The sequence below is a fragment of the Mobula hypostoma genome, chromosome 17, assembly GCF_963921235.1.
Source record: "Mobula hypostoma chromosome 17, sMobHyp1.1, whole genome shotgun sequence".
In the NCBI taxonomy this organism is placed as follows: Eukaryota; Metazoa; Chordata; class Chondrichthyes; order Myliobatiformes; family Myliobatidae; genus Mobula; species Mobula hypostoma.
This window is the reverse complement of record NC_086113.1, coordinates 39,925,288-39,943,155: the sequence shown is the minus strand read 5'-3', so window position 1 is coordinate 39,943,155 and position 17,868 is coordinate 39,925,288. Positions and strand designations below refer to the sequence as shown.

Genomic DNA, 17,868 nt, shown 5'->3' with positions numbered 1-17,868 from the left:
GCTAGTGGGAAAATGAAAATTATCTGCCGCCACCAAAAGCACTTTCTCCATGTTTTACAATGCTCTTAGTCAATATAAATATGTGACAGTTGCCTTCAAATGGAAAATGCCGTTAGTCCATCAACCTATTATGTTTGCAGATGCTAAATGTTACCACCTGTTCATTTTTAAAATGAAGGAAGTAATTTCTGGTTTGTTGCCATAGTGAAGTTTCCATCTTGGAGCCAAAAGAGATGAGCAATTAACAGATTGCTAGGTTCCAGTGACTAGATAATAATTAAGCTCTGAATGACCTCAGCCTTAAGAAGATGTGTGGACTTTCTGGCCAGCTTGAAAAAGGTGCTCCATAATTGCTAAACAATAATGAATTGTCTGTGTAATATTAAACTCCAGCTGATTGGTAAACTGGAACATGTAGCAGATTATTTGACCGGATATTAGTCTGAAGAACAACAGGGTTATGAAGAATGAAACCCTGTGATTCTAATTATTGGAATGTGATGAAATTGAGTCTTCAATAGGGAATGTGGATATGTATTATTATCCATTGATTTATGCTTGCCTAATACTCAAGAACCACAACTGTTGAGTCATTCTAAAATTGAATAATTATGATTTCTGACCCAGCCTACAGCCTTAGATGTGATAGACCTATAATAATGACCATTTGTTTTTGTTTTATGAATGACCTTGATGGTATGAATGATTAAGCACCCAAATAAATATAATCAGTGTTTGCAACTCCTCTGAAGAACCACAGGACAAAGCACCTTTTAAGGCTTCCAAAGGAATTTAGCCAATCGATTGTATGATTTGTGATTTCTATCACAGTTATGACTGGTTACCTGGAGAAATTTGCTAATCTGGAATTTTAGAAATGTAATATTTTGTTTGATGTGCATCAAGAATGAAAAATATGCTTGGACAGAAATATGCTTACAATTTGGAAATAGTTGCACCATCCAGTAATAATGTGAATTGGATTTTTAATCTTGACCAGTTTAAATTTAAGGGTACAGATCAATTCTGAAATGAAGTGGATTTATTCCTTCCAGATTTGTGCATCACTGTCTTACTAAAGGATTATGACCTTGACTTTTTGCCGCCAGCATTAGTTGGAGACTTTGTGACATCCCTCCAATATCTGCTGCAAATATAGGGTCTCTAACTCACATCCTAAACATCATTAACTTCCTCATTTTCAACCACTTTACATAGTCTCTAATCTGTGTATATATATGTATATAGTATTTTATTAAAGTGTTTCACAATCTGCAAGCTATAAATAAATGGTTGTACAGCCAAAATTCACGTTAGTTGTGTTGATTGTTTGGAATACATTTTTTACATGTGGTTGGAATTCACTTGTTTTACTTAATGGACAATGACTGGTGTTTGGCAATCAAGGAAATTAACCATAACAACAAAAAAAAAACACTCATGCATGCTTTTTGCCTTATCATTCTATAAATACAGAGATGTTTAAATTCACATGTATGATCTTTGCAAATCTCACAATGGATATCACATCTCCAAGAGCAGTGTCCATGATTAATTTTCTGCTTGCTTATCAGGTTCCCAGTTGGCCATGTGGCAAAGGGAAGTCTGTAAGAATCCAGAATTATGGTAATTTTGGAGCCCAAGTTTAAATTGCATTGATAAACAGTGATTACACTTCTTAAGAATTTTATTGGCTGCATACAGAGTTAGGATATCCCAAGGCTGTGAAAGGGACTCAACAAATACTAGAATTTCTAGACGGCAATCTGAAAAATCAAAACGCTTAACCTGTGTAAAACCTGTACAATTCTTAAATTCTGAATTTGATTTATGATCTAGCTGCTGATTGTTGATTTATTGTATCCAAAATGTCACCCACTGCTGTCCTCGATCTGTTCTGGATTTTCTGCCTATCCACTCTGCGCCCTTCTCTATCAATGCTGCCTCTACTGAGACAGGAGCTCAAAGTTTCTGCCATGGGCTCCATGATCTGATTCTTGTTATCTGCGGTTTCTGCAGGCTTTTGAAAAATGTTGAGCACACTGTTCAATAATATAGACGTGGACTGGGATCTGTTCATGGCTTGGCTGTGTAGATTTCATACTTAGTGGTGCAAAAGTGATTTTGGGACAAATATTGTTAAAAGCTTTATTCACATTATAATGCTGTTGTATATGTGATGTGTGGTTTGTTGCATTTTGAAATAATGGTTACTAAATTTACCAATTGAATTAACCGTATAAATTGAAACATTATACTATATTATTTAATATGTATGGGTTATCAATTTGATCACCACATAATACAAGGGATAATGAGCTCATCTTCTGTTAGTATTAACACTAAACATTCTGCTATTTGACAATTTGTTTGCTTTTTCCATAGTATGAACTTGACACCAAAAGATTGCTTTGATTTCTTCCCACTTTGTTCCTTGTGGTGTAAAAAGCTAATACAGTGGATTCATTTTGGCCCAATTAAGCAGCTGCCCCAATTAGCCAAGGTTTCATGGAAATAGTTAAAAAGATATAAAAAAGACAAGCTACCGTTTAATTGAGCAACCAAATTATGCATTTATATGAAATGCAAAACAAATTAGAACACTACCAATACTACTAGTGGTTGTCTGTCGTATCTAACGATGACAGGAAACCTGTGCAGGAGAAGCAGTTGCACCGGGGCAGTTCCATACCCTCGACATTGGAAGTCTGGGTCTAGTGGGATGAGTAGATGTCATAACCAGGGTCTTCCCTGATTGCTGTGGATGACCATGACTACTTCTGTCTCTTGTCATCTCCTTTGTTCTCCATATAGTATTACAGAACTGCCTTCCTGGCCATTGGATCTCACTATAGATCTCATCCAGTCCACCTGAATTGAGTTTGCATGCTAAGACAAGCATATCCTTATCTCACAGGGGTATGAGGCCTGCCAGGTACCCTCACTTGGTTTAGATGGCCTGTCAAAGTGATGTACTGGGGTGTTGTCTTTGTCACATGCAAATAGCTACTTACAGCCACAGCTGAGACCTGAGTGTCTGGTGGGGATTAAAGGTAACATTCAAGACAATTGTCAACACCTTCAAATTCTTCATAGTTGAAGTAGTGAAATTGTTTCATTTTCATTCCCAGCCATTTCTGGCATTTCCAAGTCTGAATTCTTGAACTTGCAGTGAGCAAACTATTTCAGAATTGTCCTACTACTTATTTCTGGCCAACTATCAATAACAAAAGTCACTGCTTTTTGAACACAAACACATGTAACTGGTGCTATTTAAATACTGTTCACTGTAAGCACAGTGCAGCATTTAATGGCCACACAAAGCTAGTTAGAAAATGTTCAGCAACAGTCTCCTGCCCCAATTAAGCAGTATACTGTCCCAAATATACAAAGGAATCCCAGCTATTTTCTCAATTTGTTTTCGTTGTTTAAGAATTGTCCCAAATATGCGGCTGCCCCAATTAGCTAATGGCCCAATTATCTGGAATCTGCGGTATTTTAATTTTACTGAGACTAGTGTTGAACCTGCTCAAAGCAAAGCAGAACTGAAATAATATTTACAACTGCTTATTCCTTCCCACGCACTCATCTTACACTTGTTCCAAAGACAGTCATGTAAAATATAGAACATTATAGCACAGGAACAGACCCTTTAGCCCACAATGTTGTGCTGAACCAGTTACATTAGTAATCAAGTGGCTCACTAAACTAATCTCTTGTATCTATACCATGTCCATCTCCTACCAATTTCCTCACATTCAGGAGCCTACTTCTACCACCACCCTAGGCAGCACATTCCTGGCACCCACCACTTTTTTTTTTAAACTTGCCCCTCACATTCCTTTGAATTTAACCCCCCCTTACCTTAAATGCATGACCTCTGGTATTAGACATTTCAATCCTTGGAAAAAGATATGGCCTGTCTACTCTATCTATGCCTTTCATAATCTTATAAGCCCCTATCAGATCTCCCCTCAGCCTCCACCTCTCCAGAGAAAACAACCCAAGTTGGCTCTTGTCATAGCACATGCCCTCTAATCCAGACAACATCCTGGTAGACCTCTTCTGCATCCTCTTCAAAGCCTCGACTTAACCCACAATATATTTTAAAGTTGCTTTCTTTGCCTGGTGTTGGTTACTCATGCACAAGCTACTCCTGGGCCTTTTGAAATGGCTACCAAAAATTATTAAATATGAAATATTCTTGTCATGATGGTACAGGTGAGGTCAATCATTCTCTAGGAGATGGAGGAAGGTAGCGTGCAATAACCCATGCACCTACATACATCCCTCAGAATCTAAAGTAAATGGGTAGACCTTCATCAGTAAGAGAAATGGATATTCCTAATTGTTATTAATACTGCTGACTAACTGTGAGTGTTTGCTTCTACTAATGACTCACATCCCAGATTCAGAGCATTACTGATGAGTCTCGTGGTGCTACGTTAAGGAAGAATTCTGCTCGTCCATCTGTGGATTTCCCGCCCATGGACCTTGATGATGTTCCTAAAGAAGAGGTAGTCTACGTCTCCTCTGACTGCCTATTTCCTCTTCTTTCTTACTTTCTCTCGCTTGTTTTGTTTCTCTCTCTCTTTCTACTACTCACACTTGTGTACACTCAGTACCATGAGGAGTAGGAAATGGTTAGGGAAGTTTCTTAAGGTTCAGGACGGTTGCCTGGTTCTAATGATATCAAATTGAGAATATTGGATAAGGACTTATGGGTGAGGAAACTGAAAACTTTGATATAGTATAGTACCACAGTGTTCAATGATAGAGTAAAGGCATACTTTGGGAATTCATATATCTGGTATTTAATTGATCCTAATTTGAGTGGGAAGATTGGAATTTTTTTAAGTAGCCAATAGCCTTGGTAATGAGAGAGAATTTTGAGCAATTTGGAGTGTACTGTCTGAAATTATGGTGAAAAATAATTTAGTGATAACTTTCAAAATACAATTAGTTAAATTTCTAGAATGAAAACTTAGTAGAGCTTTGTGAAAAGTGCAGTGGAGTGTGATTGAATAGCTCCTTTGGATAGTGATACCATGAATTAAATGTCCTGTGTTAAATGAGCTGTGAGCAGCAATGGATCTTCATGTTGTTCAGCCAGCTGCGCAGATTAACAGCAGGCATCTGCTGAATCTTTTCTGAACCTGTTCTTTTTTATCCCCCCTCATAGCAGTGAGCTCCACTTACAGGAAAGCATTTTTTTCCATTTGCGTAAAGACAAAATACTGCATTGGTGGGAAATTTAAAATGAGATGACAGAAAATGCTGGAAATATGGTGCCACATTGGTTGTGAAATGATTAAGTCCTATTGTGCAGTTTTTGATACTGATTATATATGTCTGATGGTTTGTGGGCAAGCTCCAGGTAACAGGCCCATAAACTTGCTGGATTTCTTTATAAAGTATAAACTGACTATTTCAGAAGAACTTTCAAAGAAGAGAACATACTGCACAATCAGGTCTGGGTCTAAATGTGACATCAATTCCACACAATTTGGTTAGTTTTTGATGCCTTTGGCATATCCAGGGAAGAAGTGTTATTGCACATAACTAAGAAACTGCTGATAATTTTGGCTAATCCTGCAACTCTCCGATTCTGAGGCAGTGCCAATTCATTGACCCTTACTCTATTTGGCATCTTTTAGGCCCAACTGATGCATGACAGGAACACAACTGCTCACTCCTCTGGGACTGACAGGCTTACAGTTCCTTCAGAAAGAGTGCACATGACCTGGACTAAAGAGAAAATCACAGCAGAAAAGAACAAAAATAAAGAAATGGTATCATCAGAAGGTTTGAGGGATGTCTTTAACATGAAACCGTAAGTTGCCTTTGTCTTATTTCTTTCCCTTTCATTACTATCATCATCTCCATTTCCCACTTATTTGCCCTCACCCCATCTTCCCACTGTCATAGTTCCCTCTGTCCTTACCTATCATACCACAAGCCTCCACATCCAGCACGTCAATCTATGTAACTTCTGCCGACTCCAACAGAATCCTACCACTAAGCACATCTCTCTCCCCCACCCCCTGCTGTCCATAGAGATCGCTCTCTATATGACTCAGCTGCACATCCCTCCCCATTGATCTCCCTCCTGGCACTTGTCCTTGCAAGCATTATAAGTGCTACACCTGCCTCTCTAGACCGTCCTTCCAGGTGAGATGGCACTTTACCTGTGAGTTTGTTGGGGTCACCTGTAGTACCTGGTGTTCCCGATGCAATCTTCTTTACGTCGGTGAGACCCGATGCGGACTGGGGGGCCATTTTGTTGAGCACCTTCACTCTGTCCACTGCAAAAAAATAGGATCTCCTGATTGCTACCCATTTCAATTTGACTTCCCATTCCCCCATTCTGACATATCTGTCTATTGCTTCCTCTGTTGAGACAATGAGGCTAAGCTCAAGTCGGAGAAGTACTACCTCATATCCTTTTGTGGTTGCGTCCAATCTGATGGCATAAACAACAATCTCTCTAATTTCTGGTAATTAACTCCCTCCCCCACCCCCACTCCCACCTATGCTCTTTTCCCATTCCCCATTCTGGTTACCCTCCCACCCCTTCTCATATGCTCAGCATTTCACTCCCGTTCTCTTCTTCCTCCCCTGTCTTCCGTGGTCCACTGTCCTCTCCTATTAGATTCTTTCTTCTCCAGCCCTTTAATATCACCTCCCTGCTTCTTAATTCACTGGCTCCCTTCCCCACCCTCCAACCTATGTTTCCTGCTAGCTTGTATTCCTCCCCTTGCTGCGCTGCCCTCCCCTCTCCTCCCCTCCCCTCCCCCCCCCACCTTATTCTGGATTCTGCCCCCTTCCCTTCCAGTCTGTTGAAGGGTCTCAGCCCGAAACATTGACTATTTACTCCTCTCCGTAGATGTTGCCTGACTTGCTGAATTCATCTAGCACTTGTGTGTTGCGCAAGATTTCCAGCATCCGCAGTATCATTTGCTTATGATGCTGCATTTAGTCACTTGCTTTCCTATTAAGAATGCTCTGTTGGTGATCACGGAATTATTTTGAGTTGTCTGCACTGGTCTGAGATAGCTTCAGTTATAAAGATAAATAGAGTCAATAGGCACCAACAGCTCAAACTCTTTCCTTAACCCTAGTGATTCTTGCATATTCCAACTGACTCTGGTCACTTGAGCAATTGGGGAAAAAAGACAAGCACAGTGATTATTTGGTAATGGACATCCTTTGAGTCAGATTAACCGTATAGAATTGGACATAGGTCGCTTAGTCATTGTTTGAGACTGCAAGCTGGTTAAAAGCAGGAGAACCTTAGGATGAGAAAAATATTATTGTTTTATATTCAGTCAATAGGATGGCTGAAACTATAGGGCATGATCTGATTAACAACCAGGCTGTTCTCAGTATTCAGCGGTAGTACCCCATCGTCCTATGTAGACTTGTTAGCTATTTCACCCAGAGACGGGCAATTAGGGCAAATGAGAAAGTGAAATTGTGAATTGGGCTGAGTCTTAATCGGTTTCATTTAAAATACCTCCATGTAACTGTATAAAATTGTTTCCAGCCATTTTTGTTCAATAATTATAAGCCTTGAATATTTGGATAGTAACCCAGTGTAACTTGTTACTTTTTTAAACTTCACCCGAATGAGCTATATTTAGAAATGGTCCCAGAGAGATTTTATATATGTTTTTATTTATCTGCATTGACCTGAAAGTCCCTGATTTGTACAATTCCTAGTTAACCCATTTCAGCTGGGGGTTCACAGCAGGAAGCACAATATTTTAAATAGTTCATCACTTGTAAACTCAGCTGTATTTAAGACCAACTTTGTAATGATCTGTGAAGTGCTTTATGACTCCATTTGGGGTCTAAACTAAACCAAGCATGCCTTTCAATTCTGATTTTTTTTTAGAGCAAATCCAGAAAAGGCTGTTTCTAAGCATTTGGGTTAATATTATTAAACATAGAAAGTATTTGATGGCAGGTAACAATGTAATTAATCACTTAAGTTAACTGGGAGATTAGTAGAGGAAACAATAGGCTATTTTGTATCTGGACTAATTGATTAATGAGACTGAGTAGAATATTAATGCCTAGGACTGGGATGAAAGAATGGAAGGATTTACATTGGCTGGTTGGTGACGTTCATTATTGTCCCTAGAGTGAACAGGAAGTTTTGGCTGGATCCCTTTGTGCAAGTGAAACTTTAATAATGTGATGAGATCTGTCTCCTGTGAGGGTACAAAAGTGCTAGTGGTAAACAGTTACCAAACAGAACATTAATCGGATAGGGTATATATAACAATAATGTATATTTTACATAATTGTAAATGAGACCAATGTGCTGGTGGAGGTTGTATAATGAATATGAATCTGATGCAAATTTTAATAAACAAGCAAGTCACCAGCTTGCCTGAAGGTAAAGATATAAAACTTTCTTGCCTGGGGCTATGTTAAGCAGATCTCCATTAAAGCTGTACATGAAAAGTCTTGGCATCCCTGGTATCAAATTTACAAAATCACCCCCCTTCCCCCCCCCCCCATTCCACTATTCCCTTTAGGGCATTGCCACCCAACGGATGGTCTTTGGCTGCTTGATCTAGAACAACTGACTGCCCTCTTTTACCCAGGAGTGGAATGGAATGCTAGCCCAATTGTTGAAATCACAATCAATGATTTTCCTACAATTTCCAGATTGAGTTAAAATCTGTATTTACCTTTTCCTGCAGGTAGACAATAAGATGTAGGAGCAAAATTAGCCCAGTTGACTTATCAAGCCTACTCTGCCGTTCAGTCATGGCGAATTTTTTTCAACTTTTACTTCAACCCCATTCCCCTTTCCTCCCCATAACCCTTAACCCTCTTTACCAATCAAGAGCCTATCAATTTGATGTCAATAAACCCGATTATTTAGCCTCCACAGCTCTCCATTGTTACAAGTTTCGTAGATTCACAACCCTCTGGCTGAAGAAATTCCTTCCAATCTCAGTTCTAAAGACACAACCTTTTATTCTGAGAGTGTTGCCTTGAATCCTAAACTCTCCTGCTAATGAAAATATCCTCTCTATTTCAGCTATCCAGGTCTTTCAGTATTCAGTAGGTTTCCATGAGATCCCTTTGCTCTCCCACCCCCTCCACCCATCCTTCTGAGCTCCTGTCGAGTACAGGATTAGAGCCATCAAATATTCTTTTCATTCCTGGTATCTTTCTTGAGAACCTCCTCTGGACCTTTTTCAGGGCTACTACATCCCTCCTTGGGTACGGATAAGAAGGACCTACTTCCCTTGTTAATTTGTCAAAACCACAGGACATAATTTAAAGTTATTGGTGGGAAGATTAGAGAGGAGATCAGAAAAACAGTTTCATCCAGAGGCTGAAATTGCTTAGGACCTCATTGCCTAAAAAGGTGATGGAAGCAGAAACCCTCATGAAATTAAACTGTACTTAAATGTATATTTGAAGAAACCTGACCAAGTATTAGAAGATGACTTGCAAGATGAGTTTTTTTGAAATTTTATAGATATGATGGGTTAAATTGCGTACCATTTTGTAAATTTTATGTTGTCGTTCTATAATAGCAAACCAGAGGCAAGTTGGAGATGAGTCCCCAGGTATCTCAACTCCTACTCTATTGCTGGACTCAAGCATTTTGTTCAGGGAAAACAAATGTCTATCTCCTGAATAAGGGTCTTGTACTTTGCACTAAGCCACTCAACGTTGCGCTTAGGTTAGCTAATATATGCAGTACAATCCCGTTCATTTGGGGTATAAGTTTTTGAATACAGAAAGTGGGGTTTCCTTCAGAGCAAAGAGGAGAAGGTGAGATATGGTCAACTGTGATGATAAGGGGACACCAGTTTAAGGTTTGGAACAAAAGTTACTAGAGGCTTGTGAAGAAATTCTAGTTTACGTAGATGGTAGTTCTGATCCAATATTCATGGCATGTGGGATGGTTTATCAGTCAATTCTTTCAAATGGGAATTGGATGGGCATGAGAAAGTATAGGGCATGAGAAAGTATAGGGCAGCAGGGAAAGAGTAGGGCAATAGGCAAGATAATAGCTGTACCAGGAGAGGATAGGTCTTCCCCTCTTCCAGCAATTCTATGGAACTGCAAACCTTATGGTTTGCTGAGAAGGTAATTTTCAATTAATTTTGAATATGTTATGTTTTTTTTAAGTTTATCTGCTTTTTTTTATTTCTAACAATTATTTTTAACATTATTTAAATTTTTAAACATCCTTGATTCGTCAATGGTGAGCTGGGGATGAGAGGCATGAGAAACTGTTGCAGGTTCTAGCTGCCACTCATGGTCTCATCCATTTTGCAGTTCAGCTCAGTCCGGGAGGTTAGGCTTCTTCTGGGTCATTTGTAGTGACAGGAAAAGTGCAGGTGGTAAACATGGGCAGTGTGAGCATGATTGAACCTAGTAGAACAATTCCAATTTAATGCACCTTAGCTACAAGGGGTTCTGTACCCAAATAAGTGGAATGTTAGTATGTTAGAAAAGAAACTGTGTACTGGATTATGATGTCATCTTTTTATTATACTAAAATACATAAACTTCAAAAATATTGTCATGAACTTTACGCTTAGCTCCTTCTGAAATTAGGAACGTGATTTTAATGTTTCAACTTTGCAGTAACTTTTGTCTTTTTTTATTTTCAGCGAATGGGGAAGTCTGTAAGTTTCACTTGATCTTCATTTTATCTGTTTCTTTTGTGTGTTTCCATTTGTAAATAGTCCTTAACAGCAGATGATATTTCTCCAAAAGCTTCAGTAACTACAGTCTCACGGAGACTTAATCTACATACATTTTATTATAAAAACTCAGGGCTTCTTTAGCACTACGAGTAATTCAGTTTGAACAGTTGCAATGGTAAGATTGCATTTTTTATTATTGATTAATAAACAATTTGCATATTCAAATGTAATTTTAGTGGTAAGTGTTGATCTGTGCATCATACTTCTAGCATTGCTTCTTATTAGTGTCCTTGTTCTTCTATCTGCATATCAAATCAGCTGCTACTACCAAGCCTTTGACTCTGTCATACAGCTGACACCATTCATTGTTTCTTGACCTCCATAGTTTCTCCCCTCTTCCATTCCCTGCAACTTAAAACATGTCTGGTTTTCTAACATTCCCTAGTTCTGATGAAAAGTAATCAAACTGAAACTTTAATCTTATTTCTGGCATTATCTAGTCCTGTTTGTAGAAAGGATGTATGTTTCCATTTGCTGGAGGCAACATACTGAGCTGTATTTCTAACATCCTTCCAGTTATTTAACAACACCTCTGCCCTTATTTTGTTGTTGCGGGGAATAATGCTAAATACTAATCTTAGAAAGCCCTTACAGAACAATTTATTGGCTAATCAACAGATCTTCATAAATAAAGTCTTAATATTTTGCTTCTTAATTTAAGCAAATGATGAAGCTTTTGGATTTTGTGTGCTGGAAAGGTCTAAATGTTTTTTTTCTTTTGGATGCAATTTGTTGGCAAGCATTTTGCTAATTTGGGAAGATTTTTCCCATTCTAAGTGTGCCATTTTGATGTTACAGTGGGAAGGTTAGACAAATAATGTTACTTCAAATGCTTCATGTGAAGTCATGGTGTTAATACTGCTTTGCTTCCTGAAACATCAAAGAAATGAAAGTTGCTACATACCAGTTTCAAAACCTGATACACTGATGGGAAGCCGGCGTAGAAAAGGCTGCCTTTCTGGTAGAACTTTCCTAATACTATTTGAAACCAATTTAACATCTTGGGCTTTTAAAACACAAGATGGAAAGCGTGCTACTCTATCATCCCAGTGTCAGTAGATGTTGGGATTATGGTTCATCCATATCTGAGTATTTTACCAGATATTTCACAGCCAGCATTTGTGTTCTTTTATGACAACTTAACAGCAACCAAAAGGTAACAGGTTTCGGTCTCACTAATTAAAAAGAACTGGTAATCTAAGCAGTTGCAGGCCCACGGAGGTTCCTCAGGAAATGGAATGACCCTACCCTTATTAACTCCGACCTGTGTATGGCTTTAATTCTTATCCATGTATTCGACTGACCATTAAGGTGCTCTTAGGATCAGCAGTCATTTTCTACGTTTTATATGAAATTTCTATTCAGGCTTTGAAAATTCTGAAATATCCTTCATTGTTAACTGTTGTCAAGGTTGATGCATTGCAATTTCCTAATTTCAAGAGTTTTGAAACTTCAAGATTCATGTTAAAGCAGAGACTGTTCTTCTGTATTCAAGCCCATATGCAAATTAGTCCCCTTGTTTAATGGAAGTTTGAAGTCTGCCTAGGAAAATAAGTGAGCTCACATTCTGCTCAAAATGTGTGTACAAATTGAATGAAGGAACAGGATGATTTCAGGGTATTGACACATTGATCACTAATAAAACGTTACTAGTTAATACAGCTGTTCAAAAACACAAATTTGGAACTGGAATTCATTTGTAGAGGAATAAAATTGATTAGTGAAGTAAGTGCATTGCATATGTCTTGAAATTTGGTTCAGCTACATTTACAATATTCCCAAATGGTGGTTCTTGCTAAATTGTAAAAATATATGGAGACATTGATAAAGGATGCAAGACCAGTTTGCAAAGAAATTAGCAGAACTGCAAGAATAAGCGACCGGGGAGCTGAGCAGTTTGAAGCCTTTAAGACTGCAAAAGTGTCTGCTAAGGTATACAGAGAAGAGTTGTTACATAATGGTGACCCCAGAATTAGGATCTTAAATTGCATGTTATTGACTGCATTGGCAATTCGGGAGAAACTTCTTTCCTCATTGTGTGGTTAGAATGTGGAGCTATTGCCAAAAGGAACTGTTGAGATAAGAGGTATGAATGTGTTTAAGAGGAAGCGGAATATACAGATGGACAAAGAAAAAAGGAGTGCACTGCAGGACATAAAATGATGGAATAGAAGGAGACCTAAGAGTATAAACATGAATATCAGCCAACGTTCATCTGCCGTACATCTTAATCCATTGCTATTTAAACCCACACAATGTTCTCCAGAGTTCCATCAGTAAAGCTGAGATTCTCTAAGCTTTACAGAGATGAAAGGTTACAACTACTTTTAAAACCCACAGTGGCAAACTAGCAATAGCCTTGTCTATTGCAGCAACCTTCCTCACGTATATACCTTACTGCCTGTGGCTTTCTATTATCTCTCAACTATCTCCTCTGTGAAACCAGTATGCATGCAACTCTTGTATAAATCTTTCCTCATGAACTATAATCTATAAATTTCACTTTGACCGAATTTATATCTTGACCAATATTTATTTATGACTTCAAAGTTCAAAGTAAATTTATGATTGAAGTACGTACATGTCAGTATATACAATCCTGAGATTCATTTTCTTGGGGGCGTACTCATATTTGTACTTGTGGGCAGAGGCTACAAAGCAAGGCTCCAGAGATTAAGACATGAGATGATCATGGGAGGCAGAGGAATGATTACAGGATTGCTTTAAGTCAGTGGACTGGGCCATGTTCAGGCAGCAGTCTAAAGATCTGAATGAATACACCATGGTTGTAACGGACTTTAACAGCTGCGGATGAGTATGTCCTACTAAATCATTCAGAGTCTTCCCCAATCAGAAGCCCTGGGTGAACTATGAGGTCCGAAATTTGCTGAGGGTAGATCAGAGGCATTTAAGTCTGGAGACCAAGAATGCTACAAGAGGTTGCAGGTATGATCTCCAGAAAACCATTCGTGGGCGAACTGGAGATTCCAGACCAAATTGGAATCAACAAAAGATGCTTGACAGCTGTAGCAGGGTTTGAATGCTATAACCTCCTACAAAGTTAAATCAAATGACATGGCGACAGCAGAGCTTTGATTCCATATGAGCTCAGTGCCTTCTATGGTTGCTTTGACCATCAGAATATTAACAAACCAACGTGAACCCCCACATCTCCCAATGATCCTTTGATCTCAATATCTGAAGCTGACATGTGGGCTGCCTTCAGAAGAGTAAATCTAAGGAAAGCATCAGAATAGGACAGGGTACCTGGCCATGTGCTAAAGATCTGTGCTGATCAACTGGCTGGTGTATTCACTGATACCTTTAACCTCTCACTTTGGTTGTGTGTGGTACCCACCTGCTTTAAGCAGCTTTAATTATAACGGTGCCCAAGAAGAACATGGTGACCTTCCTCAATGACTATCGCCCAGTTACACCTACATCGACAGTGATGAAAAGTTTTGAGAGGATAATGATGAAGCATATCAGCTCCTGCCTGAGAGGCGACTTGGATCCGCTCCCATTTGCCTACCGAAGCAGCAGATCCACAGTAGGTGCCATCTCACTAGTTCTTCACACAACCCTGGAACATCTGGACAGCAAAGATGCATGCATCAGGTTGCTGTTTATCAACTACAGCTCAGTTTTTACATAATACCATCTTCCCCTCAAATCTAATTAATAAACTCCCTGGCTTCATTGCCTCCTAGTGCAAAAGCATCTCCTCCATAATTTCCATTAAGACAGGTGCTTAGCACCCTCTTCTACTCCGTTTACACCTATGACTGTGTCGCTAAGCAATGCTCCAATACCATATTGAAGTTTGCTGATGACAGCACTGTAGTGGGCTGAACCAAAGGTGGTGATGAATCAGCATACAGGAGGGAGATTGAAAATCTGGTTGAGTGGTGTCATAACAACAACATCTAACTAGTGTCAGCTAAACAAGGAACTGGTTGTAGACTTCGTAAGAGGGAAACCAGAGGTCCATGAGCCTGTCCTCATTGGAGGATCAAAGGATTAGCAACTTTAAATTCCTGGATATTATTGTTTCAGAGGACCTGTCCTGGACCCAGCACATAAGTGCAATTGTGAAGAAAGCATGGCAGCACCTCTACTTCATGAGGAGTCTGTGGAATTTCAGCATGGCAGTTAAAATTTTGACAAACTTCTATAGTTGTGTAGTGGTGAGTGTATTGACCGGCTACATCATGGCCTGGTATCAAAATGCCAATGCCTGTGAAGGGAAAATCTTACAAAAGGCAGTGGATTTGGCCCAGTACATCATGGGTAAAGCCCTCACAGTCATTAAGCACATCTATATGAAACACCATCATAGGAAAGCAGCATCCACCATCAGAGATCCTTACCACCCAGGCCATGATCTTCTCTTGCTGTTGCCACCAGCTAGAATGTACAGGAGCCTCAGGACTTGCACCTCTATGCTCAGGAGCAGTTACCACCCCACAACCATCAGGCTCCTGAACAAAAAGGGATAACTACACTCACTTTCCCATCCATTGAGGTTTTCCCACAACAATGATCTCATTTTAAGGACTCTTTATTTTGTTATTACATATTCTCTTTATTGGTATCTATTTATAATTGCACATGCACAATTGTTTGTCTCTGCACTCTAGTTGAACTTCCATTGATCCTATTATAGTTACTATTCTGTAGATTTGCTGAGTATGCCCGCAGGAAAATGAATCAGGGTTGTATGTGGTGACATACGTTCTTTGATAATAAAAATTACTATGAACTTTGAATTTTGAATAAATCAATAACCATAATAGAATCATAGAAACATAGAAAACCTACAGCATAATACAGGCCCTTTCGCCCACAATGCTGTGCCAAACATGTACATACTCTAGAAATTACTTCGGATTACCCATCGCCCTCTATCTTTCTAAGCCCCATGTACCTATCCAGGAGTCTCTTATAGGACCCTATTGTATCTGCCTCTGCCACTATCACTGGCAGTCCATTCCACCCACTCACCACTCTGCGTTTTAAAAAAAAAAAGCAGCTTACCCCTGACATCTCCTCTGTACCTACTTCCAAGCAACTTGAAACTGTTCCCTCTTGTGTTAGCCATTTCAGCCCTGGGGAAAAAGCTTCTGACTATCCACACGATCAATGGCTCTCATCATCTTGTACACCTCTATCAGGTCACCTCTCATCCTCCGTCGCTACAAGGAGAAAAGACCATCAGTGAAAGACCGCACCAACAGGGTAGACAACCAGTATGCAAAAGGCAACAGGCCATGCAAATACAAAAATAAATAAATAATGAGCAATAAATATTGAGAAAATGTGATAAAGAGTCCTTAAGAGTAAGTCTACAGGTTGTGGGAATAGTTTAGTAAGAGGGCAAGTGAAGTTGAGTTAAGTTATCCCCACTGTTGCGCAATAACTGTTCCTGAATCTGATGCTGTGAGTCCCGAGGCTCCTGTCCCTCCTTCCTGATGGCAAAAATGAGAAAAGAGCATGACCTGATGATGGATGCTGCTTTCCTGTGACAACGATCTATGTAGATGTGCTCAATGGTAGGGAGGGCTTTACCCATGATAGACTGGGCTGTATCCACTACTTTTTGTAGGATTTTCTGTTCAAGGGCATTGATGTCTTCGCACCAGGCAGTGATGCAGCCAGTCAATATACCCTCCTCCACACACCTTTAGAAGTTTGTCCAAGTTCTAGAAGTCATGCCGAGTCTTTGCAGATTTCTAAGTAAGTAGAGGATTTCTTCATTATTGCATTTACGTGCATTATCACTTATCCTCATAATGGTCTTTCAATATATCAGAATTGAAATTCTGTTTATTTATTTCAAGTCCCTCTGTTGCTTTGCTACACATGAGTTCATTATCTTCATCAGCTAGAGTCAGTGTTATACAGCACAAACACTCAAACCACACTGACCAAGGTGCGTTCCTGAGCTACTTCCATTTGTCTGTGGTTGTCCATGTCCCACTAAGCCTTCCCTATTCATGTACCTGCCAAATGTCTTTTAAACAGCATTTTCCCCTGGATTTTAGCTAGCTTACACTTCATCTGAATCTCTTTTCTTCCTCCTCATGAATGTAACAGAGCAATCAGCTGACTGGATCCCATGCTTTGGAATTCACTTCCCACCTGTTTCCTGTATAAACATTTTTCTTTCCGTCATCTGATTTCCTTGCACCACGAGAGTGGAATAGCCAGAGCATTCTTCACATTGACAACATTATATAAGCGAAATGGCTGTTATTTGAAGTGTTGAATCTGTACATAATCTTTTACATTAAGTTAGAAGAGTTGGTTTTGAGGTCCAAAAAGTTAGGAGTACATAGATTATTTTTAATATTCTGCATGATTATAACTGCTTAACTAGGCATCACTATTGATTAGATGGACAAAACATCTACTTTTCTCTTTCTACTAGAGGAAAAACTACACTTAAGAATGAAATGGGATGATTTCTTCCTTTAGAAACACTAATGTAATTATTTGAATTATATTACAAAGATAGTTTGGAACTCTTCCGTTCTATTGCAATCTTGGAATTTATCTACATAATGCATTTCTGATCACACACCAGCTTCCAAAGTAACCCGTGTACATCGTAGCAACAGTTTGCAAAATCTTATGATCTGTACAGCAGTGTACCCTTTTGAAAGGGAACATGCTGCTGTGGCATTAGTCCATATAAAATCTAGTCAGCAGATTAAAGAACACCCTTCAGACTGTGAAGGGATGTTATATTACTGTTTTTTAATCATTTCTTGCAAAATGAATTGAAAGTGCATAATTTTCAGAAAACAGTATTGCAAACATTCCTCAAAGATCAACTATAAGTAATTTTCTAGCCTGTCACTGTGCAGAAAACATTCCAAGAAATCTTTTAAGGAATGAGAGTTTGCTCAGCAGTAATTAACACGTTTAACACTCAATAGAAGTCAGTGACACTCCTGCAACCAGTAGTTATAGAACTTTGCACCCTGTGAAGCAGTTTTGAGCTGCTCAAAGTAATATCTGGATTTCTACATTAGCCACACTTGTGTGGAAATTACACATTTGCTGTCAAGTTTCATAACATGATGGCTCTGCAATTGTTATGGCCAGAAATGTGTTC

General features: G+C 39.1%; 1 protein-coding gene across 4 annotated transcripts in view; it reads left to right on the top strand.

Moving 5' to 3' along the window:
• The window catches only part of LOC134357948 (solute carrier family 12 member 7-like), a 265,931-nt gene that overhangs the window by 241,955 nt on the left and 6,108 nt on the right, over positions 1-17,868 (top strand). For 3 of the 4 annotated variants that reach the window (XM_063069753.1, XM_063069754.1, XM_063069756.1), the window contains exons 22-24: positions 4,410-4,517; positions 5,658-5,833; positions 10,653-10,667. In XM_063069753.1, the coding sequence (XP_062925823.1) occupies positions 4,410-4,517; positions 5,658-5,833; positions 10,653-10,667 (299 nt within the window). The remainder of the gene's footprint in view (positions 1-4,409; positions 4,518-5,657; positions 5,834-10,652; positions 10,668-17,868) is intronic. The other variant, XM_063069755.1, reaches the window with a different exon arrangement.